Here is a 24,427-nt window from a genome sequence, read left to right as displayed (position 1 = left end):
CGTAACTGTATATATAATAAACAATTTGTAATGTGTTTTGTCTGTTTATTATTACCATTTAGGAAGATTCATGAAAGTCAAAGTCATTGAATAACATCTTTTCTTTCCCTCGCATTTCCTATCATTCATATCCATTTATCTACTCAGAGTCAGTTGTAGCCTTCTTTCCTTTTCTTTTTATCCTACTGTCTATATATATCCTTTTGTTCTTTTATGTCTCTGAAGCTCTTTAACTTCCATATGAACTGTTCTTTCTCCATATAGTCCTTTAAACTAACCCCCTACTGTAGTTTTTGATCTCTAGGACCTCAAAAATCGCCAAACCAAAAAAAGTCTCCTTTTCACTATACATTTTGATCAGTAGGACTTAAAAGTTCCTGCACCTCACCAAACAAGAAATCCCCCCATGATTTTACACCCAGCATTGCTTGGTGTCACTGGGTGCAAAAGTGGACATTTGTGTAAATATCCATACACACAACTATAAAATGGTAAAAGTTTGGGTGTAAACCCATGGCAGGAAGGTTTGTTGGAACAAGGAACAAGCGATATAGTAAGAGCTCAATTATAGGAAATATATAGAGCAAGAACAGTTCAGAAATTGAAGAGACCTAGAGATTAACAAAAGGTTTTTTATATATGTATATATATAAATTATTTATGTGTATAAATATAGGAAATGTAAAAACTAGGGAAAACATTATTACTATTATTATTATTATTAATAATATTAATAAAAACACTCCAAACACACAGTCACAAATGGAGAAATAAACAATATATTTTATGAAGCTCTGGAGGGATAGACATACACAAAATAGAATAACATTTTTTAAATTAGAATGTAGACTTGGAGAAGGACTCACAAGACATCTTATGTAGCCTGAACAGCTAAACCTTTTGCTTAAGCTTGTCTCCAGCACTGTCAACATGTTAGGCATTGACAATTTAGGTTTTAGAATCTGTACTCGCAGTAGTATGGAAAGTCAGAATTACCAAATTAAGTTATTGGAAAGATTATTTGGTTGGTAAATTTAGATGTATTATATAATCGTATTGTCTTCAAACTGGGACAAAGAGAGTCTATTTTCTAGAGCAGTCCTTACATCTTATTATGCTAAATAATTAAAACTGCAAACAATTAAGGTTCAATTACCGAAAGACAAATTGCAGCTATTTTCCGCTTAAAAAACTCCACTAAATACCTTTTTTAGAGTTGGAAACAATGGAAATAAAGGAGAGGTTAGATTAATTGCAAGATTCTCAAATTCTGTCCTGTGATTATGAAAATGTTGTCAGGGTAGAAGTGGTTCAAACCATGAAATCATGATAATCAGTTCTGGGAAACAACTTCAAGTGCAATGCATCTTGGTGCACTGAGCCAAAAGATACACCGAGACGATTAGGCAATCTTAGCAGTTTTCCATTTTTCAGCCAGCTTTCAGAATGATCACAACACATACACTCATAGCACTAGTATTAAGCTAGATGGAACATTTTGTCCATCTATTGTTCTCTATTATCAGAGAATATTTATGGTTTGGACCTTTTGCAAGGTTAATTACTCTCAAATAAACAAACAGGCCTGACATACCTGTATATGTAACCAATCTAAGGACTCGTTTAGGTCCATCAGGCCAAGGGATATTCAACATTTGTAGGCATGGAAAACACTCACAGTCTCACACAATAGGCCTAATTTATTATAGCTATCCACGACTGGAGAAGAAAGCCTATCATGGGAGAACCTGGGTCGTCGAACACACCTGGTACCGATCTGGTTCAAGGTTAAAATTATTGCCAACTAAAAGCAAACAATTTTTCAGGTTTGCTAGATCACCCAGGTTCTCCCAGAATAGTCTACCTGATTTTATCAGTCTTGGAGAGCTTTAATAATGACATTGGAAATTTCACTAAAATCCAGTATATATCAGATATATCCCTTATCAGCATATTGTAATGGTCCATGAACATATGCTCGTGTACCGTCCTAATAAGGTCAAATGTTTTTGAAAAGGGTTGTGGAAATTAAGTGCAATGCATTAAATCAAAACTTTTTTAAACATATTTCTCAATAACCAAAAAAGATGAAAAAGGATGTAAAAGAAGCAGTAACATCACCACTGAGCCGTGGGAGGGACCCATAAAGTCCTTGCATAACAGGAAGCCTGCTTAAAAAATACAGAAGGGACGGATACAAGACCAGTCCCTTGTACAAAGAGAGAGAACAGCATTGACTGGTCTTTACTACAGGAAGCTCCTGCACAAAGGTGTCATGCTGTAAAACTGCACAGATATAAAAGAAATACACAGAGCACACCAACATTCAAGTAAAAATACACATCTTTTGAATATAGAAAATAGTTACTAATCCCAGGGTTCAGTTTAATTCTGTCTAATTTGGTGCCATACTATTTAGGATACAGCACTCTAGGCCCATAAGTACTATGGTTTCATTAGTCAGCTAGGGTCCACACACTTTTTTTGCAATAAAGTAGTCAGCTCTACACCATTCAATTGATGCACAGGGACTAGAAAAACAGAGTAAATCAGTACTGTTCCGCTTAATGCAGAACTTGCATAGGCATAAAAAAAGCAAAAGGAAATATTGGTCTCTACAAGGAAGTTCAAAAAGACATGATGGGTTTACACAAGGTCAGACACAAATACCTAAGTGGACTAAATACATAAGTTTACATATATCTTCACCTCTCAGGGGGATTATGTACTGAATGAAATTTGTACACTAACATGGCTGACTTGTATTGAATATGACGATCACTTGGCTGCCATGTATTCTCTAGAAGGGCTACAACCAGGTTACTTGGACTGGATATATGGCAAATTTCCCTAATAGGGGTATATAATTAAAAAATACATTTGCTAATTCGTCTGCACTCTCTCTGCAACCAATATGTATAGATACTAATGGGAAGTCAGATTTTGTTTTATATCTCTTACCAGCTAGGGTTTAATGGTTTGCTATAACCTTCATAACCTATAGTCATGCAATGCTTTTTAATTCAATTATTTACATTCATGGTAATGGATATTTGTCAATAATGAAAGCATTAAAATATTTCAAAAAGTTATGTTTAAAAAATATTTGCATACATTTTAGGGGAAGACCAGAACTTTATAATGTTCATACATGTAAATGATGTGTGTGTTTAGGAAGATGCTGGTAACATTTCATAGGTGTTTTCACAAATCATCACCATACTTGCAGTGCTCCTGGCACAACTGTATATAACAACATAGCAACTCCTATTTCAAACACATGAACATATTTATTCTTGGTAATTTTAATTTGCTTTTTCTAATTCACATTGCTTCTGTCAAAGGTATTTATCAAACATATGTTGCCTGCCTTTGGTAGAATGATCGTTGTAGGGAATGTATGGTTGCTATCCCAACATATCACACCTGCAATGTTTAGATGCAACACATTTCTGGTGACCACACACTGATTAGGCTCATCTGCTGTAAAATATACTGTATATCCAGCAGAGATTGAATGGATGAGAACAGAGATCACAGATAATTTGTGTGGGAAATTCTGTCTGCTTCAATCCTGTTGTCATCAACATCATGCTAGCAATAATTGAACCATTCACTTATTTGTGACAGTTGGGTGCTGACGTACTAAAGTAGTCATCTTATATATGTTTTATTCTAGGGTTTATAATTCACACTCCTTTGTATTTTATATAAAGCCCCCATGCAGAATGTTGGAGCTTTACAAATACAAGATAATCGTTTTCTGTTTTAACTTAAAAACCTAATTCCAGCTTTATCATCAGTATGGAAGTGTTGTACAGACTACTCTCCTGGACTGAACGTGCTTTTGATGCACACTGTGAGCTTTTCTCATTGAGACTTCATAGAGAGGGAGATGGGTGAGTCTCTCCTCTTACAGAATAAATTGTGTGTAATTTAAGCTTATATACAGCCCTGTACAAAACAGGCCTAAACCCAACCTCCCTTATGAATCCTAAAATGTAAATCTAGGCAAAACCCTTTTTTAATATTAACTTGAGTGCACAAGTGAAAAAGTAAGGGGAAATCCAAAACTTTTTCATAGTCTCTATGAGCAAGGGGAAATCTTCCTGTCTCTAGGACAGGAAGTGAAAACAGACGACCAAATTATAAACTTGGTTGGGTTTGGGGTTTAAGGATTTAACTATTTTATCCAAAACTAAAAAAAACCTAAAACATGACCTGACTAACTTTAACACCTAAAATAACAGTGATCATTATTTAGCCAAATCTCTTGACCCCAAACCCAACTGATTCACATATATCTGTTCATTAGTTCTCCATAGACTAGGGCTATGTGAAAAAAGGAATCTTTTGATGGTAAGAGAGGCTACCTCCAGCTATCTGTCATCTACAGCACAATAATTTAACCAAAATAGGACCAACAAGTAGCTTAAGTTACATATACATTTGAGATGATTGTCATATGACAATAAAACACAAAAATCTGACATGAGTACAATGGTCCCCTGACACCATTCATCAATCAGTCACGACAGATTGTTGAATGACTGATTAGGAATGACTACTATGCATTTCTATAGAGGAAAGAACAGTGGGGTGCCACTCACTCGTCCTTTCTCCTTCCCTCCCCATAGAATAGAGTCTAGTCCATAAGATAATGAAGAAATGGCCAGTTATGGCTTCCAACTCTGCTAATATATATATCTTGTGTACGGATGGATAATGTCTTTTATCTGTACACAAGATTTGTGATTGCCAGCAATGAGCTGGATGTGTTAGTTTGCTGGCAAGGTTTGGCCTACCTGGCATGGTATTCCCGTGTTTATTATAACTTTCGCAATGCACCCAGATTTCATTCCCAATTTTCTTGTCGAGTATAAATCTTTCTAAATACTGCTTTTCCTATTTAGGAATTATGTTCTTAATACCAGACTGAGCATATCACACCCGATTCTTGAAAATGCTGTATATAAGACAACGATCTAACCTTTCACTAGTCCCATCTGTGGACCCTAATTATTTTATACAACAGAAATAAAAAAGACAACCAAATAAATGATGATGTTGCTAGGGATAGAAAAGCACTGGAAGGCATTAGATTCTTGCTTGCAGGAAATTTCTTCTCTAAGGCATTTCTGAGCTGAAGAGCCATTCCCTTTATCATTATACAGTGTTGTGATCAGAGAGTGTCAACTCTTCCCTACAAGCATCATCCACCTTCCTCGATTCAGTTTGCTGAGCTAGTGCCACTGTTGCTTTGCTTGTCAATTAATTATCTTTTAAGACTTAATAAACCGCCCTGTTTATACATTGCACTCGTAATATATTCACTGTGATTAATTACACAAGTGTGATTCTTAAGGAAAGACTCATTACTCTCTATACTAGTGGGATTGGACCATAATATTCTCTGGAGGAACATTTGATGCTTCTTACCTGTCTGTTACGTTCATCCATTATCCTCGTAATCTGAATCTTTTTTCTCCCCATAGTCCCCGTTTTTCTGTCTTCTCTTATCCTTCAAGCAATGTATTTTTCCTTCCTCTGTCCTTTACACTTTTTTCTGTCAACACTTCTTTCACTTTCCTATTACCTTTTTCAATTCACAAATCCCGACATCCGTACCTGTTGGGCAAGATTAAAAAAAAAAAGTTTAAGGATTAAGCAAATATAAAAAAAACATACACTGTAACATGTAATCAATAAAATAAACACGTTTGGAATTGGAAGCTTTGTGATCACCATTAGTATCTATTAGTATATCATTAGTAAATGAGGCCTAAGCTAGAAAGAAAGTTTGGTTGGGAAGCGATGAGTAGGATAATGATGGCCAATCGGTTCATCTACCATTATATAGGAGATCATGATAACAGATCTGTTATTCTGCTGGCAGTCTAGCCCTGAGCAACCAATCAAATTTGAGTTTCCTCAAGTCTCAAGTCAAATTAAGGATTCTTCTCTTTATTCACTAACATAAAATAATTAGGCACCGGAATCCGCAAATTTCATACATGGCGGTAATAAAATGGATGTGTCAATAATACAGCTGCTGAGTAACTAGTTTTCACGGGTAATGTTCTTTATTCATAATAAAGGCAACACAAGGAGGAGTGAGGACATCCCCAGAGGAGTATTAAGACCCCAAGAACACTGATAGTATTGAGAGATCCCATTGCTTAGAAATATAAGAACCCATGGATGACTCCCCAGACTTCATTATACATTAAATACAACATTGAAGAACTTTCTGAACTCCTCTACCGGTGACTGTATAAGCCCAGTGAGGACGAAGTGCCATTTGATCGGATATTACGACTGGTTGCATGCATTATTTCAGTGCATCCTTCACCTGCTATAGATTGGCAGCTGTTGGTGTAAGTGTGTTTGTGTGTGTGCATGTGTGATTAGGGGGAAGGGAAGGTGAAAAGACTGCAGTTTGACACCAGTATGTGTTGCAAATAGAAAAATGGTCAGAACTGAAGCAAACTCTATTGTACTAAGCCTGCAAAAGATCTTCCTTTAATGAAGACCTTAGTGTAATGAAATATATGTTATTATATACATATGAAATTACTGTAAGTACTGTCTTCTTATTGACTAAGGGAAGGTAATGGATAACATACAACCACAAGAAAGCTAATACAACATTGTAACCTTGTATGTTATGCACTTTACATACTTTAGAATAAATCATCGTTTTAATTAAAGGGTAGTAATATAGATATTTTAGTCATGGTATTGATTAAAAAAAATACATTTTAGCTGCTTTTGGTTTTGGGTAGATGCTTTTAGGCTGTATAACTTCTGGCTTTGTATACTCTGCTGTATTTATAAGCATTTTAACCATCATTGTGACATCCTCTTCTGTAATGTAAAATACAATTGTTTAAAAAAATACAACAGCAAATCCTCTAAAAATATCTGATGACCTATGATGAAGTGAAATTTGCAAAATAGGATCCTTAAGATCCATGTCTACCTGTGATTGGCATAACTTGAAGATTGAATTTAGGAAGTTTCTTCAGAACCTGATTGGATGTTTAAAGTTATAAGCTGGATCGGGTAAAAACGGAAGCTAGTCAACTGTCTCAATTATTGATAATATGGCTAAAGGGCTCATTAACTACATGGTTAACTAGGGATTTATTGATGGCTTGCTATTAAGATAACATTAGAGAAACATGGAGGCTGCCATTGAGTACCTCCTATTCTAAAATGCTAGTTACCTGGCTATCATGCTGATTTGCCTTAAATCCCTGACCCAGAACAAGTATACAGATAAGAATTTTTGTTACAATCAGTGACTTAAAAAGTTAGCCTAACCATCAAGTAACTGTTTTTTGTCTACAAAAGCCCCATATTTGATCAAGACATGTTACTTTAACTTTAACTTAAATTAAATATATTTTGTTCGCAGGACACCCCCTCCCCTTTAACAAGCATTTCATTAAAAAAAAAACATGTGCACAATTGACCAGTTGAGTGGTTTTTGCATTACCGGCATTTCTTTATTTTGTGTGCAGGGTAATGCTGAATATTCAAAAAACACTAAGCTACCATAACAGTTTGGAGTTTTATAAAGCATATTAGTGGAGATCAAAGGGGTTTTAAGAACATGTTACAAGTCTTTGTAAATGCAACTTTTGCTGTAGGTAAGCGGTAAAAAGTAAGCACCTTTCAAATTCTAATAATAATAAAATAATTTTAAATTCATCAGTGGGATGTAAAAGCATGAATGATAAAACCATAAAGCATTACCAGGGTGTTATGCTAAAAGTCTATTTTATTACATTACAGAAAACCTGTAACCACATGTGACTTTCTGATCATCAAAAAACAGAAAGGTGTTGTACACCTGATAAGGCGTTTGACACAACTTACACTTCCTATGAGCTAAAGATGAAAAAAAGATAATTGTGTAAATTGCTCTTTAATGCCCTGATTCACCCAGAGTGATAATGCGATGCACAGTTTATTAAATCCCAAGGACAGCGTACAAAGTCGAATTCATGTAAACTTATTAACTGCCCGAGGAATCAGTAGTAAGATGATTTCTATCCAGTGCAGAGAGGGTTAAAGCTAATATTTTGTCAGCAAGATGAATGAGCCTGGAGCACCTAAGTTACATATTCAGCCTTGTCCTTCCCTGATTCTCCCAGACAAACTGATAGATCCGTCCCATACAAGATGTAACATTAAGCCCATGTCCTGGCAATTTAATCCATTGTTTGGCTCTAATTCAAAGCTGCTGAGGTAGAAAAGCTGCCGCACGTGGGGATGAGTACTGAGATGCTGCCGGCTCCTTTGAATAAACATACATCCCCTGTCCTGTTCACTTATTTTCCTGATCTGAGTTAGCACTTGTAATAACATTCCACTGCTGTCCATTGGCTTTTCTATAGCACTTACAGTAGTGGAATTCCTTCATTTGCAATTCAATAGAAGAATTAAGTGTGCAATAAAGCAGTGATTCTACAGAGAAAATGCATGCATTTAATACCTACAGAGTTCTGTATCTTGCTATATTTATATATATATATATATATATATATATATATATATATATATATATATATATATTTGCTAGTGCAATTACTTACAATAAAAAAAATAATGATAACTTTTATACAATGAGTCATTAACCTTTAATACAAACAAATGACACATGGCTCCTTTTTCTTTAAATAGATTGCTTTCTAAATCTATTGCAACTTGTATTAGGAACTTTTAAATCTAACTTTCTAGTTTCTAATAAAGACAACAGTAGTAGCAATAAATTCATATTAATGTTAACAATACAATAATATTATAATAAAAAAAAAATCAACACATTCAATACATTTTAAATCTCTTTCCTTAAAACCTGAAATGATGTCACGCTGTCTAATTAACTTGGATAGGGATACAATTTAACAAAGTAGGAGACACAACCTATATTCCGTTACATTTGCTCCTAGCTTCTGACAGATCTCTTACCTTGGACAATAAGTTAAAAAGTAGTTTGCAAGCACATGCAGGACCCAAAGGAGCTTAACAGGCTTTCTCTGTAACCATAAGCCAATATGTTAATCCTCAGCAAAGGCATATGGAAGTACTTCCTTTCTTTTCAGATGAAGCCACTGGCACTATCCACTTACAGCTCTGTGCCTGCGTAAGCTTCTGTTCACACTGGGGTGGAAGGTCAGGCCGGACAGATTACATGATTGGCCAGCAGGATAAAAGCTGATTTATGGATCATGGCACTGGAAGCCAGTGAGAAAGGAGAAATCACACAGCAAGCAGCCAGGAAGGATACAATCCTCTCCCACTACAGTAACAGAATGCCCAGTCCCTCCCACTGCTCTTATCACTTCTACATTTTTATACTTTCAAACAAAACGTTCAAAACAGTTTGTTGTAAAAGTAAATAGTAGCCTGGAACTGATAGGGAAAACATTTACGAAATCTTCAAAAATTCCATTTGTCCCCCCAATACATTTTGTTGCAAGACTTCGGCTAAATATGAAGAAACACCACAAGCTTTCAGCACCTGATCCCAGAGTTCACTATGATCATCCAAAGAGGGGGGAGAATTAATCTAGCTTTGCAAATTAAAACCTTGGGGGCATGGACAGTGTATATCACGTCTTTTTTTTTTCTCAATTAATTAGCGTTACTTGTTTTTGATTTGTTAAGTATGAATGTTATTAGCACATCTGCCGTAGTAAAAGACTACCTAGAAATAAATTATTTTTAGGTATTTTTTTTTTGTAGTTAACAAGTTTGGCATCATTGGCTTTAGTTGGAATAGGTACTTATCCTACTGTTTCCAATACGATGTTGTCCTTTATTAATATTAATAATAATAATTATAGCATATAAGATATATTGCCTGTAGCATTAATTAACAGAAAAATTACAAACAAGGAATCATCTCTGGCTGCTCTAAACTTCTGAAAAGTGAAATATTTTTGGTTTCTATAGGCTTCCTCATATCTTTTTTGATGCTCTTTAGCTTTACCAGCACCATGATTATATATAGTATGTAATTCAGGAAGTTGGCCCAAGGGTTAAAAAGTCTTCTTGTCCCGAATATATAATATGCTACTGATTCTGCTGACTTCATAGAAAGCTAGAAGTTATTTTCTCAGTTCTGCAAACCTGGCGCACTTTAAACTTCTTAATCTACTACTTTTTATGCAATTTGAATGAGATAGTAAAATTATATAGTTATATTAGTTTTAAATAATAGTTGTTTAGTTATTCTAGTAAAAAATGGACAGCACAGTAAGACACACACAAACAAACACTATATAATAAATAATAAAAAAATGAAGAAAATGTCAGGATAGACTAAGCATCATGGGAAATATATTTCAGTTGGAGACAAAAATATTTAATTCATTCCTGTTCTAGGGGGAGCACTTGCTTTACAAATAATGATGTTTTGCTGGAGACAGGCAATAATGTTTTTTTTTTCAACAGAAAACTGAACACTTTGGTCAATCTATCAAGCCTGTAGCAGACAAAATGACTACAGCAACAATGTAATTCTATTTATTAAATAGGGATTAGAAAATATATTGGAAATAAAATATTTTAAAACTGATCTCCATGCAGACAATATAAAACTGCAGTCATCGCAGTTACATATTTATTAAGTATCATTTATATATTTATAAATAGAATGCCAATGCTCTGAGCCAATCAGGCGTCGTTGCATGCTCATGTGCCACCAGAGAACATACTTAGTAAACTGCACAGTGACAAGAAAACTGATAATCCTGATACTGCTCTATTCATTGCAAATTCAGGAACTTGGCAGTATGGTCATGACAAAACTGTGCTATGGATGCTGCAATGGAGGTCAAAGACCCAGCTGGCTATAATGATCAAAATTGTCTGAAAACTGTTATAAATTATTTGACCGGTGAAACAGTTCCTGTATAAGTTTTTCACTTGTGCATTTTGTTGCAAAGTACAAAGACCCAAACTCTTCATTGACCTGTGCGTCATTATGGTCAAAAAATTGTTGCCACCAGCAAAACACTTATGGGATGGAGGTATCAAATGTTGTTGTAGCAGTAAAAGGCAATAAACCTAATTATTTAGGCATACATTAAATTGTAGCTTGAACCATGGCTATTATGAGCCATGGCTCATTTATTAACAGATATTTAGGATAAAAAAATGGCAAAAATTATGGCAATGACCAATATTCACCAATACAGTATACATGTGAATACATACATTCACATTCTGTAATCTGACTGAAAAAGTTGTTTTTTTCTTAGTTCCCATGCAGTGGAACATGAACCTAAAGCTACTGCCCTTAGCATATAGTCAGAATCTTTTTTTATGGTAAAAGTCTGATTCTTGAAAACATGAGCAGAAGAGTTGTAGCCTACAGTAATCTTTTAACACGTAACATCAAATAAAATAAGAACCAGGTTTTTCTTGTAGAGGAACCAGTATCTGAAAAGTTAGGCATAGACTGCTTAGCCTACGGTAAGACTACCATTGGAATACAAGGATACTCCTGTACATGGGTAGGTAGGTTTTAGATGTCCACTTTCATTTTAACGTGGAAAAGCCCCTATAATAGGACAGCTTCTTTGAATATCAAGTACGAACATATGCTAATGGTCAAGGAAACGGTTCCAAAGGCTTGCTGGGAATATTTTTTTGGTTATGTTGCCAATCAACCTCCTGTGTTTAAAGGTATTTGTTACCTTCCATCCCACCTAATTTGTGAAGCCATTAGCAATTATTCCATTGGCAGCTCAGTCAGGGAGTAAATCAATTGTGATTTAAACTCCTTTGAACAGGCTATAAGTGAGCTATCATTTGCAATCTTCGTTCAGGCAGCAAGAGAGTGATTGAGCGCTTAGCATTTTACCTTTCCTTTCATGAGCATATGGCAGTCAAAAGGTTTTACAATCATTTGTGACACTTGGGAAAAAAAAGCAAAGAAGCATTTAAAGTCAGATGATGTTAAAGAAATATGTCCTGATAACAAAAAAAAAAAAAACTCACAATGCATGTACCTAACACAAAATATAATCTAATGTGCAGCTATTTGCTGCATCACTGCTGGCGATTGATTGAAAACCTTATGTCATGTAATGTGCTGTTTACCTAACTGATGTAATGCATTATGTTAAAAAGTTGTGATCACATCCAGATATATGTAGAGAATGGAAGTAGATATTTTTATAGAAGTTCATTGGAACTAAAAATATTGAGTCTTTTATAAATGATACCAAATGTTGGAGTAAGCTTTATTTATCAAACTGGGCTTTAAAAATGAAAGATGTAAACTTGTAATAAAAATGTGTCAATTGGAAAATGAAAGCTGAAGTTTGGTTGTTGTGTGGCAATACAATCAGTTCCTATTTTAGATACTTTTGATAACCACCAGATCTAAAAAGCGTTTTTTTAAAGAGGTGGAATGGTAAAGTGGAGGTGTTACCCACAGAAATCAAATACTCAAATTTTTCTGATGCCAGGAATGTTTTGAATTTTTTGAATGTTTTGATTAGTGGCTGTATTTAGGCAAGATTCTTTTAACCCTTGCATTGAATAAAAATAATTTCCTTACAGTTACTAATCAGAATCAAACTTTTGTACTAGAACCAGGGCAGACTATACTTCAATATAATTGGTGGCAATGGGGAAATTGGGCCTTTAGTTTAGAAGGTAGAGTGGACCAAAAATGTAAAGCTGAAACTTTTTTTTTTATTTTGAACTGAGTAAACAAAAGCAATATTAAGTCTTTATTGTTGTCTGTGTTCCATCTGGGGAGATTCACCTTTTGACTTCTGTTGATCACTGCCACTAAGAAATCTAAAAGTGGTAAATTAACATTTTTCATTAGGCTTTCTAATTTGGTGATAGAACAGTTCTTCTAACCTTCTGGCCAAGGTCAAATGTAAGAGATATAATACCTTTATCCTATATTTTTATGTATGGTTTTCCATACATGAGCCAGACAAATACCAAGAATAAAAAACAAAAATGAATGAAAGTAATCCAAATGTTTTAGGTCCTAAAACTATATACATATAAATAAAATATACATATATATATATATATATATATATACAGTCACAGCTGCACATATGATGAGGTTTTAAGGTATCAAGTGTAGATGCAAATTTCCCTCATTTCAATAATCATTCTGCCACAAAAATGTAAATTTCCATACAGATATCCGATGGTCTTATTACTTTATCTGCTATGTGCCTTTGGCTAAGATTTGAAATTCTACATAGAAAAAAAAACATGTATAAGGACAAACTGGTGCAGTTGAAATACTAGGACGATCTCCGCTAAGTAATGTTTATGGAAAAAAAAACTTGTGAGAAGAAGTCATAAAGCAAAGGATTGTATAGTAGTGGCAATCTGCAGCTTTCTGCAAGACAAACATAAAAATCAGACTGCTCACTAAAAATGAGGAACTTCAATTTCACAGACTTCTGTTCACCGTATGTTGCGGCAAGAACACAGAGCAGAAGGAAGAGTGATTTAAGCCTCGGCTCAGAAAAAATCGAGATGGACAGAAGCTGATCATCTGCCCAGAAATGAATGCTTTGCAAGTGTCTATCTTCTGTCTTTCTGTCTTCTCTGGTTTAGGAGAATCGTAACAGAATGGCAGGAAACACACACCAAGTGGTCACGGAAGGATGTGATGTCAGCAACCACGAACAATAAAAGGTGTAAAGGTGCTTCCTTCCCTAAACTGTTCCAGAACTACAAAATGGGAACCAAAACTTGACACTTCCTTCTCTGTGCAGAGATGTCTGAATTTGCCCTGAAGCAGCGCCCTGAACACAGTGCCTACTGAGAAGGATGGAACGTTCAACTGTAAAAACAAAAAAAAACAAAAAAAGCCTTGGGTCGCTATTCTGGAATGTGTAAAAATAAGCACTGTATATATAAGCAAAAGTATATAAAATAGGAGCTTGAAAAGGGAAGAAAAACACGCTTAGCATTTTTTTTTTCTTTTTGCACTATGTAGGCAAAATAAGTCAAATATGATATTTTGGTCGAAACTGAACAATGGATGTAAGCATAGAAAGTGCTATTGCCACTGATTTATGGTTGAGTAGTTCTATGTAAAAACAAAATCATCATTTTTAGCCCAGTTTTTAGAACTAATGGAAGGGAAGGCTAAACACCATAGCAACCAGTAAGATTTTCAGTCTGCACGAGAAAAATGATACCTGGAATACGACCAGTTAAAAAAGGTTTAATTATAGAGAATGTATGTCTAAGCTCAATATCCATATAATGATCAATATTATTTAGGTAGGTATTTTGAATAAACCCACATACAAAGTTCCATCTGTCTGTATAATGATGCCCTGTAATAATTTACAGTCTCAAATATTTAACCCTTTCACTGTAGGGAACCAGCTCACTTTTTGCACCCCAGATGGCCGAGCCAATTTTTCCATTTCACACATTAAAAATTAACAGACTGGCAGAATTACTAAAGGCTCACCACCAAACCAGATATATTCTAAAATAGTGTTTGTTAAGTTTAAAATGAAATTTTAGCTTGATATTTTTATACATTACTCGAGGACAGGCATGAGGTGTAGGTAATCGGTAAACAAAATACCATAACATGAAGCAATTTGTATGCTTCCATTGTTGACCGTCTTGCTAGAACTGTCTGTATTTTTGCCTACCCTACTGATTGATTAAAACATCCTAAATTTATTATTTACGCATATGCTATAAGAAAAACAAGTTTGGCTTATTTTCTCTTGCGATTGAAAAAACGATCAGTTTCTGGAAAGCTGAACTTTAAATCCAAGGGTGTTTTGGGCATATGAAGACTTTGCACAATCAGATATCAGAATTGATTTATTTAGCTATATATAAAGAGAAACTGAACTGAACTGGTTCAATCAAACAAGCATTTGCAGGAAAATATCTCCTTTTTTGAAAATTTCCTTGCATAAGATACTCATTGATATTTGTTTTGCTCATGGAATATTTTCTACTCCTTTAGTAAATTGACCTCAGAAGCCTGAAGGCCTTTTAACACAATTGATAAGATATTGTTAACAAATCAATATTATTTGCACTTGGTTTTTAGCTAAATCTACCCACGTCCCAATCCTTCCTATGTATGCATGTTCAATAACATGCCTCAATAGAAAAATATCAAATAAAGAAACATAGACAAATTCTGATTCTCCATACTAGAAGAAAGATATTCAACTACTTTTGATTGCCTAATTTTTTCTTTTAAGATTTATTAAAGTAAATGTTTTTGAGCCTTTTGACTATTGTGTAGCAGAAAACTGGTTTAAATTGCCAAAAGCAAAAAGAAAACATGACTCATGATTTAAACACATACCCTATACATACAAAACCACTGACAAAGAAACTATTATAGATAACAATCCTGGAAAGTGCTTGGGGTTACCTATTGGGTTATTTTTATTAAAGCAATAATTTGGTGCTAAAAATGTGTCTTTTTAACAAATTTGGGAATTTAAAGTGCACCTGTTGTGGAGACTATAAAAAGCCATTGGAACATCAGTCCAATAATATATCTTAGGGAACCATGGACTACACATTGGACGATGGTACTCTCTTACCCTCTTGCCTCACCATTGGTCAGAAAGGCAGCCAATTATAGGATGGACCAATAGGTAGGAGCCAGAGGTGTAACCGGGTCTGCTCATCAAGAAAGTCTTAATCTGGGTACAATCAATTCGGCTTCCGCAAGGTTGTGGTAGAGATAACTAAAAAACCTCTGGGTGGATGTGTTAGTATTCCAATGGCAGCACATATTTGTATTCTTTATAAGTGATTTACCAAAATGATTTTGGATCCTAACCTTTACAAATGTGCAGAGAGGTCTGGGTGGTTTAGGACATCAGGAAATCATCCACAAGGGATGAATACATGGGATGAACCCATTAACCAGGTCACATTTTTATGCTTTGGAATTAACTGGGTAAGATTGTTTGATAGTATATGAGAATAGAAAAACTAAGTTTGTTTATTTTTTTTGTTCTGTTACATTGCTGATCTCCTGCAGCCTCTTTGAGTTGACCTCCTGTTCACTTGCACTCACTCCAGCATCTGCTGCACACTTTTGCTCTGGACCCGCTCCTGTGAGTGATGGCATTTCCCCTGTAGTCTTCAACAGGGGCAAAAATAACAGGAAAAGCCCACACAAAGACCTTCATGGCACATTTGAACATAATAAAACTTATGAGATATTAGTGCTTATGTTTAGATCTTAGATTTAGACCTACGTTACACTTTATAGTCCAAGATACAGCAATTGTAAAAATAAATAAATTGACAAGAACTGAGTCTAACATGCAGCTCCATTCTTGGGCAATGTTTTCCTAGGAAATTCTTTAAAACCAGGGTAGTCCCAAGATTGTGCCACAAATAATGGTAACACTAATAATTATCATCATCATCATCATCAAAACCCTAATGCTAGTAAAAGAATGGCTTTCTTGTGCTGCAATTTAATGGCACAGAAAATGGTCTAATTTCTGGGCTCTTTTTGGGTGCTGAAGCTCTCCATTGAGCAGTGAGCTGACATTGTGTCTCAGAATCTTGTTGCTGCCAGAGGGCCTGCAATATATTAGAGAGAAAATGAGTGAAGAGATTTCTCTGGCAGAAAAGGGGTTAGCTCTCGCTGCCTGGAGACAGATTCAGGCACAATATGCAAAGATGGCTTGGAGAACATATCAATCTTCCCTGGAGTCCACGACAGCTGAAAACTTTGCTGTAATATTTCCACTGTTACTTTTTTTCCCAAGGACAAAGGAGATAAAAATGTATGTCAAATATGTAGAAAGATGGAGGAGAAAAAACACAGCTAAGAACACCTGCGAGTTGTTACTGAGCTCAGCAATGGTTTCCTTATCGAATTCAGATGCACAGGGAAAAATAATTAAAACACCACATAAAAAGAATATAGCTTTACAGTAACTAAATGGCGATTACAAACACAGCTGCAAAGGTGAGTCGCTTTAACCTGATTGCCAGCCAGGAGTAAATGTTACCTATGAAATAGGATTGTGAATATATAAAACAATATGGGACAACTCACAGTTCTAAGAAATGAAATGACATGCCAGCCAACAGAGACAGTGGTCACAATAGCTCAAAAATGGTGTGTAACGGACACCAAAATAAATTGTTCCAACTTGCCACAAATGTACAAAAAAGCCAGCAGGGTTGAAGCTATATTAAGTCTAGAAAAGATTTAGAAAGGTATATTTTATTAAGAAATATTGATTGTCGAATTTTGGACAATTTTATTATATATTTTGGGATACCTTTCCATTATTTTAATGTGCATTGGTTTTTTATTATAAAAATAATCTCTGCTGAATTCAAACATACTATATGCTCATTACAATTTATTTTTGCCATTCCCCATGCATGATGAATAACATTTAGGAAGCTTGAAGTACCTTCTCCAACACATTTTTCTACAGAGAAGATTTATAAATCGCTAGGATCGATTGTGAGATTGTATTGTGTTTGCTTCTGTTTCCCCATAAAGATGTACACCCAAGCATTGAAAAAAAAACAGTATGAAACCTGAACAGGAAAAAAATCTGTCCCTATTTTTGGTGGATTATTTTCAGACCTGAAAGACTACCTGCAAAGTATTTTTATGACATGAGTGTCTTACATCTATATTTTCTCCAACGTATTTTATGGTCCTGGGGTAAATAATTTATATGATTTGGCTAAACACTAATGAGTAGTATGGGCAGCTTATTAAATTGGGATGAATTTAACATTTCTTTTTCCAGATTGTAGAAGGTAAGGTACAGGTAGGAGAAGTCTAATACATCAATACCTGTTTTTGGAGAATGGACCGAAAAATGACTTGGCCATGCATGGCCATCTTTACATCATTAACAAACAGAAACAAAAGTTTCTGAATTTCCGAAGTCTGAAAAATGTTTAAGCATTTAAGATTAAAGAAACATCTGTTTGTTTTTAGAGTAACTGTCTAGTAAAGCTAAGGTTCAGTTGTGCAACATGCATCCTAAGGACCAAAAACGTCAGTGATTACATCATACTGATTGGAAGCAGCATTACATTTGGCTAAGCAGAAGGAGCTTTAAAGCAAATGCTAGGCTGAAAATGATATTTTTTTTCAGGTCAGCCTCTAAACAAAAAGCATGATACACCATAATTTTTATCCAGAGGTCTTGTTATCGCAAGGTTCTACATAACTGACACGTTAAACGGCTTTCTCTTTAAGGCTTGTTGAGGAAAGTTTTTGTTGTAAATTGTGTTTGTCACAATAGGAAAAAAAGCTATGTTGGAAAATAAAAACCCAAACCCCACCTGATATAAAAACCCACCTACCTATCCTTACCTATAATCAAACTGCAAATAGAGGGTTTGCTAACGTCATATGTTACAACGCCCCTATTTGAAAACACTTTTTTCGTTTCTCAGTCCAGACCAGCTGAAGGGACACTCTGGAGGATGGTGGATAAGGAATATAATCAAGAGGGCTGTTAACAGGTGTTCTTTTATGCTAACAAAATGATATCAATCACTGATAATGACAGGTCACGTAATATAGGCAGCTAGTAAACTGGAGATCTGAGGATTCTATATAAAACCTTTTATATTTGAGTTTTCCCATAAGTAAGCCCTGCTTTTGTAAATTGCAACATATCCCCTACTAGCAGTATCAAGGTTTTCTGTATTCAGTGTTTTCTCAAGTCTTATTTTTTTTTTTTGGTTAAATTGAACTATAAGGAAGAAATGGAAACAACGGACAAAAACTTAGCTACATACTTACCCCTCCCTGTCCTGGAAAACCATAAGAATAAACACTTTATCAATGTTGAAGATAACAATAATATAAAAATCATTAAAGTACTGCTAGGTAGACCTGATGTGAGATTTCTTGACAAGGGCGGACTGGTTTTACACCCCACAGAATAAGGTTTTGTGCATCACTAATATGACGAAAGAAATAAAATGAGGTTTGAGGAACATGGAGTCTACTAACTTGAAATGGTATCTACCTGACTGTCATGCTAATTTACTAACAGCATGCAGATAAAAATGTTTCTTCCACGTGTCAAAGGCATCCAGACATTGAACATTTCTAAAAGTTCAGCAATGGCAGTCCAAACATATTTTTCAGTATACATTTCTTTTGAAAATAAATAAATGAAAAATGTTCACAGTGGTGGGAAATATCTACAGCTTGGCAGCTCAAGCCAAATGTAAACTTTTATCAATGTTGTGGTCACTGTAGAAGTGCAATAGTTCCTTTTTCTTTACAGTAAAAAGCCGTAGGTTCTTAACACCCACCGATAACAATGAAGTCACTGTGAGTACATCAATGTCTCCCTGAGGGCCTTGGTAATGTCTCGGAGAATTGGCTAACCTGAATGCTATCAAAAGGCCAACAAAAGATAAAATAACCACAACATGCACAACAGTTGTTTTAGAGGAGCTGCTGTATTTTTACCATTTTAATACAGATTTCGATTGTAAAGAACTTATAGTTTCGCACAACCTGGACTGTCACATATTGCTTATGCAGAAGAATTATTTGGATATCATTCAATCTTAGGCATATAAAGGGCTGATTCTGTTAGATCCTTCAAGTTTTTTTAGTTTTTGGTAATAGTGAATGTCATATAAACATAACTTGAAGTACTGCAAAGTCAGATTAAGTTAAGCATAATATAATCAGCAAGATTATATTCTAAAGTCACACCCTGACCAGCCCCATTGCCCTTTTGTTGGCACATAAAAAAGTGAGAGGTAGTAGTAAATAAGACCAAAAGCTACATTGGGGTTCATATTACGAAATTCAAGCTCTGGGCTCCTGGGAACCAGTACAAAGTGATTATACATTACACCTGGTGCTGGTACACTCTAAAGGCAAACCCATCATCCTTTTGCTCCAACAACGCCATATAGATCATTTTCCGATCTTTGTCACTATCCCACTTTCAGAACCAGCACACACCAGCATTCTAACCAGCATTAAGGACTAAGAAGAATAAGGGTCATATCATGTCATATGGCTGGTTGGATGACATCGGAATTCAAAGTATTTTTTACACTGATGAAAGTGGAATTCAAAGTATTTTTTACACTGATGAAAGTGGTTATGGAGGTGGGGATGGGGAGGAAAGTTTCGGGCGGCGGCAAATTGGAATTGGGTTTCTCATATTATGCAACAACCGACTAAAATCAGATGTGTTCAGCTAAGAATAAAACACAAAAAAGTCCCCGTTTTAGGTTGTTCTTACTTTTGATACACATACAGGTTATGGATTGCATGCTTACATAAGCCATGGCTCCTTTTTTTTATTCCCAACCCAGCTTTGGTTAGGAAACTAAAACTGGAACCTTTCCTAGGGAAGTAAAACCTAAATTTAGCCATGAATAAGTACAAATAATAATGAACCAAGTCACCACATATAATTATTGGTGTTTTTGGCTATTCAAATTTCCAAAGAGGAAAAAAATATTTTAACTGGACAATTGATATATTTTTGACCTTCCTATTTGGATACAGCAGGAACATCCAAAGCTGTAAAATGTATTGACCCAACAAGAAAGGGGGAATATAAATATTGCAGTACAAATTGTTCATTTTGGTATTTTTACATAAATATTTAAATCTGTTAAAGCCTTACAAGAAATGGCGTTTACCAAAGCCAGTAAGGAAATACCTTCACCTTTCTTAAAGCAATAAATCAAAATGTTTTATATCAAAGTTTTTACTTGGTTTGGCCTGTACAATTTTAATGCCAAATATTATTGCTGGGAAATGGGGCAGAATTTGGGATAAACTTTAGCTTGCTTTATTTTATTTATTCATTTCTGTAAAGTTGTTTTTCAATTCTGGACAAATAATAAATGATCATGTTGTTAATAAAACAAACAGGGAGCAGTGAAGCATCCCTTCCTCCATCATAAACACATTCAAAAACCCATTCTAGCAATAGGCATAATTCATTAACTCTTTCTCCTCCTGCCTGCTATGCATGGTATCAGCTCAACACAAAGAAGTCTTCACTGCAGTTTTATTAGTCTGCTTTGTAATTTTTTTCTTTCATTTCCTATTACCTGATTAGGTTGTATTAAACATGGTCCACTTAAAAGTGGACCAAACAAATGTTTTTTATGCTTTCTTTGTGCATACCATACTCTTGAACTTTGTGAGATTTCCAGCCCCGTTAGGTGAAACCCAAAGCTAAATTGGGAATGACTGGCAGTTGATGAGAAATCCCATGACAAGTGACTATTGATGACTGATCACATGACCCTTCAATTTCTTAACAGTGTCTATATGGAGCCTGATTTATTAAAACTCTCCAGCACTGGAGAGCCTAGACAATAATAGAAAACCCTGGGTGATTCAGTAGACCTGGAATGGATTTCTTAATAAAAAATAAATGGTTTTAGGTGGCAAAACATTCCAGGTTTGCTGGATCACCCATGTTCTCCAATGACAATCTATCTTGGAATGATAATTCCAATTGATTAATTCCATTCACCCAGTTTATGAAGGTGGAATACAATATAGGTAAACGTGTGACTATTTCATCTTACCCCACAATGCACAGCTGCGCGCCTAGACAGCTATATGCCAGGACACTACACACTAGGTGCCATAGGAAAGTCCTTAGCTGTGCAAATCTCCAAATTAGAACTAGAACATGTCTTATTTCAGTGCAATTGGTGAATAGGCATAAGAAGTGGGGTAGGGGGTGACAGAAATTATGTAAAACCATTATTTGTGTACTCATTATTTAATTATAAATACAGTGTTTATGCACAGAATTAAGGATGATCCTCTAATGTCGGAAAATGTAAAAACTAAAAATATTATTTAGAAATTCAATAGGAGGCAATGGCATTGTGGTGTGATACCCATGGATTAGAGTGTAAGCTTACTACTGGGCTGCCTAAGGCAACATCTTCACTGGTATCTAGCACTTGTAATTGCCATGCTGAGCATCAATTATCCCCAGTGTGATTGTCTATCCCTCTGTAATCATATCTATAACATCAAGTTAAATGGGATAGGAGAGCACTGTACAGATGACAAGAGAAGACTACAGAGTTCCTGCCTGAGTAAGCAAGCAGCATGAGGCTGATGATGATTACTGACTTGTTCTAGAAACTGACAGTGAAGAGGAAGGTCTTCAATAACAACCCCCAACATGTGAATGTACAGGGATAATGTGACACAGCCTGCCATGGATTTCTTCAACAACACTAGCAGCACAGAGCAGAATTAAGGGACCTTATACGGTTGCAGCTCAATCCTTCTCCAGTTCCAAAATGTTCTATGACATTTTTCAAAAGTTGGTAAATAAATGATTATTTACACATATGTTAAACACTAAGTGTGGCCAACAATGAACTGATTGCTAAAAGATCGTATTTTATGAGAACAAGCCATTGTCTCTGATCTGGCTAATGAATGGATTTGGTGCACGTGCAAATGTTTGTTCCTTCTTCTACATAGAGAAAACACCTTTCAAAACCAAATCATGCCAAGCAAGCTTACAACTTTCATATGCAAGTGGGAGTTTAAAGATGATTTTTTAGTATGGAAAACAGGACTTTAATATACTGGGGGTTATTATTTTCCTAATAGTGATTTTCATAAATCTACAAAAGAACGTTAGATTTAGAGTTACACTGACATCATCAATTGGATTGCGATATGACTAATCGCTGGCTGGATTCACAATGCTTGTTATGTCTATGGGTAATTAAATAAGCCATAAAACACTCCTTGTGGACCTTTCCAGTAGGAAATAGTGGGTCCCTCTGGGAAGTTTTCTAATTTTAAACATAAACTTATGGGCCCACTATACCCCCTTAGGTTCGCCTAATTCAATAGAGCAGTCACCTCCTCTTTTGGTGAATAAACCAGGAGAAAGCATGATAGATGATAGATAGTTGCTATGGTAGACATATCTGCATAACAGGGATCCCCAAGTTTTGGTGATTGTGGGATGTTGAGGGTAAGCCTGCTCTATGGAATTGGGTACATTTTAGAAGGCAAGATGAAGTCTAAACTTTATTCTTACTACATTAGCTGCAAGGTAATCTTTATTCTGCTAATATTTGTTCCTTCTCACCCCGTCATCAAAATGCTAAAGGGAAGAGGCTTGCATGGTGCTATACGTTGCTTCCTGAAAGCAGGAAGCTGTGGTAAGTACCAACATGGTGGCCTTAAGGTGATATTAAGTCTCCAATTATTGAAAGAACTGAAATCTAGTTAATTAAAGAGATGGGCTAGGGACAATTTAGAATAGACATTGTGTATCCATAAGGTCAGCTTTGTCTGGCTTGCAGCAGATTCTAATGCATACAATAGGAATCTGACTATATGCAGTTAAATCAAGCAATTTCATTTAAGGACTGGAGCCTGTAAAAGATAAGGCTGGAGTTCTGCTTTTACAAATCCTGTGTTTGCATAAGAAGAAACAGCAATGATGAGTTGGAAAAGGTTTAGTAGGGTAAGTATTCGTATAAGGCAGCATTTACAGCGCTGTCTCATGCGGCATTACCATACATGCAAGAATCAGAATATAATAAAAGCTTTTTTTTTTTAGCTTGTCTTCATTTCTTCAGGATACTCTAAATATTTTAGACTCAATAGATATTTAAATTTGTAGTCTGATTTGATCAGCGTATTGAGACAGCTATCTAAACATAACACAAATAAAGATGTAGGATAGTGCTGTCAAGCAATACTCACTAAGCCAATTTGTCACACACTCCTTTTTTTTTTTTCCACAACTACTTTTGCATCCTAATCAACCTAATTAAAGCTGTGTTCAATCAAAGCCTCTGATGACAACTTGCACATCTCTATCCCACAGTGGTATCTTTAAAACAAGAATTAAATTTGATCTTCTGACAGCAATTATTAAATGATCCCATCCGGCCCCAATTATGGCACACGGAAAAATGGTTCTTTGCAGTTCACATCTTATCTGTTTCTTAGGAATCGGCTTCCAATATGGATCATATCTAAACAAGGACAGTTAAGCACATGCTCCGAGCCATGAACTGTGACTTTTTACTAAAAAAACCCAGGCAGTGACAGACTGAATATCCTGTAATATTACCTATTAATATAGAAATCTTTAATCTTTACCATGATTCTGTTGTATAGGGGTTTAGGCTGCAGTGAACTTTAAACCAGTGTGGAAATCACATTTATGTTCTGATTTCATGCAGCTTTTGACATGCTACAGTATAGGAGCAATCAGGACCACTAGCTGTCCAGTGTACATTACATATACTATTCATTTTAGGGTCCTCCAATGAGGAATCCACAATACAACCTAGATGTACAAGATGCTTAGCACCAGCTATTGTGCTTCTATATTCTTTCAGGAAGACACTGAAAATGTTGGGAATTGTG

The 24,427-nt window shown here is 35.4% G+C and overlaps 1 protein-coding gene across 10 annotated transcripts in view; it reads right to left on the bottom strand.

The window, feature by feature from the left end:
- MEF2C (myocyte enhancer factor 2C) overlaps window positions 1-24,427 on the bottom strand; it is a 179,170-nt gene that overhangs the window by 80,921 nt on the left and 73,822 nt on the right. For 9 of the 10 annotated variants that reach the window (XM_072416178.1, XM_072416177.1, XM_072416172.1 and 6 more), the window contains one exon: window positions 5,440-5,628. In XM_072416178.1, the coding sequence (XP_072272279.1) occupies window positions 5,440-5,493 (54 nt within the window). In that variant the 5' untranslated portion in view covers window positions 5,494-5,628. Of the gene's footprint in view, window positions 1-5,439; window positions 5,629-8,979; window positions 9,222-24,427 lie in introns of those variants that run through there. The other variant, XM_072416171.1, reaches the window with a different exon arrangement.

The sequence above is a fragment of the Pyxicephalus adspersus genome, chromosome 6 (assembly GCF_032062135.1).
Source record: "Pyxicephalus adspersus chromosome 6, UCB_Pads_2.0, whole genome shotgun sequence".
Lineage (NCBI taxonomy): Eukaryota > Metazoa > Chordata > Amphibia > Anura > Pyxicephalidae > Pyxicephalus > Pyxicephalus adspersus.
This window is presented reverse-complemented; position numbering and strand designations above follow the sequence as displayed.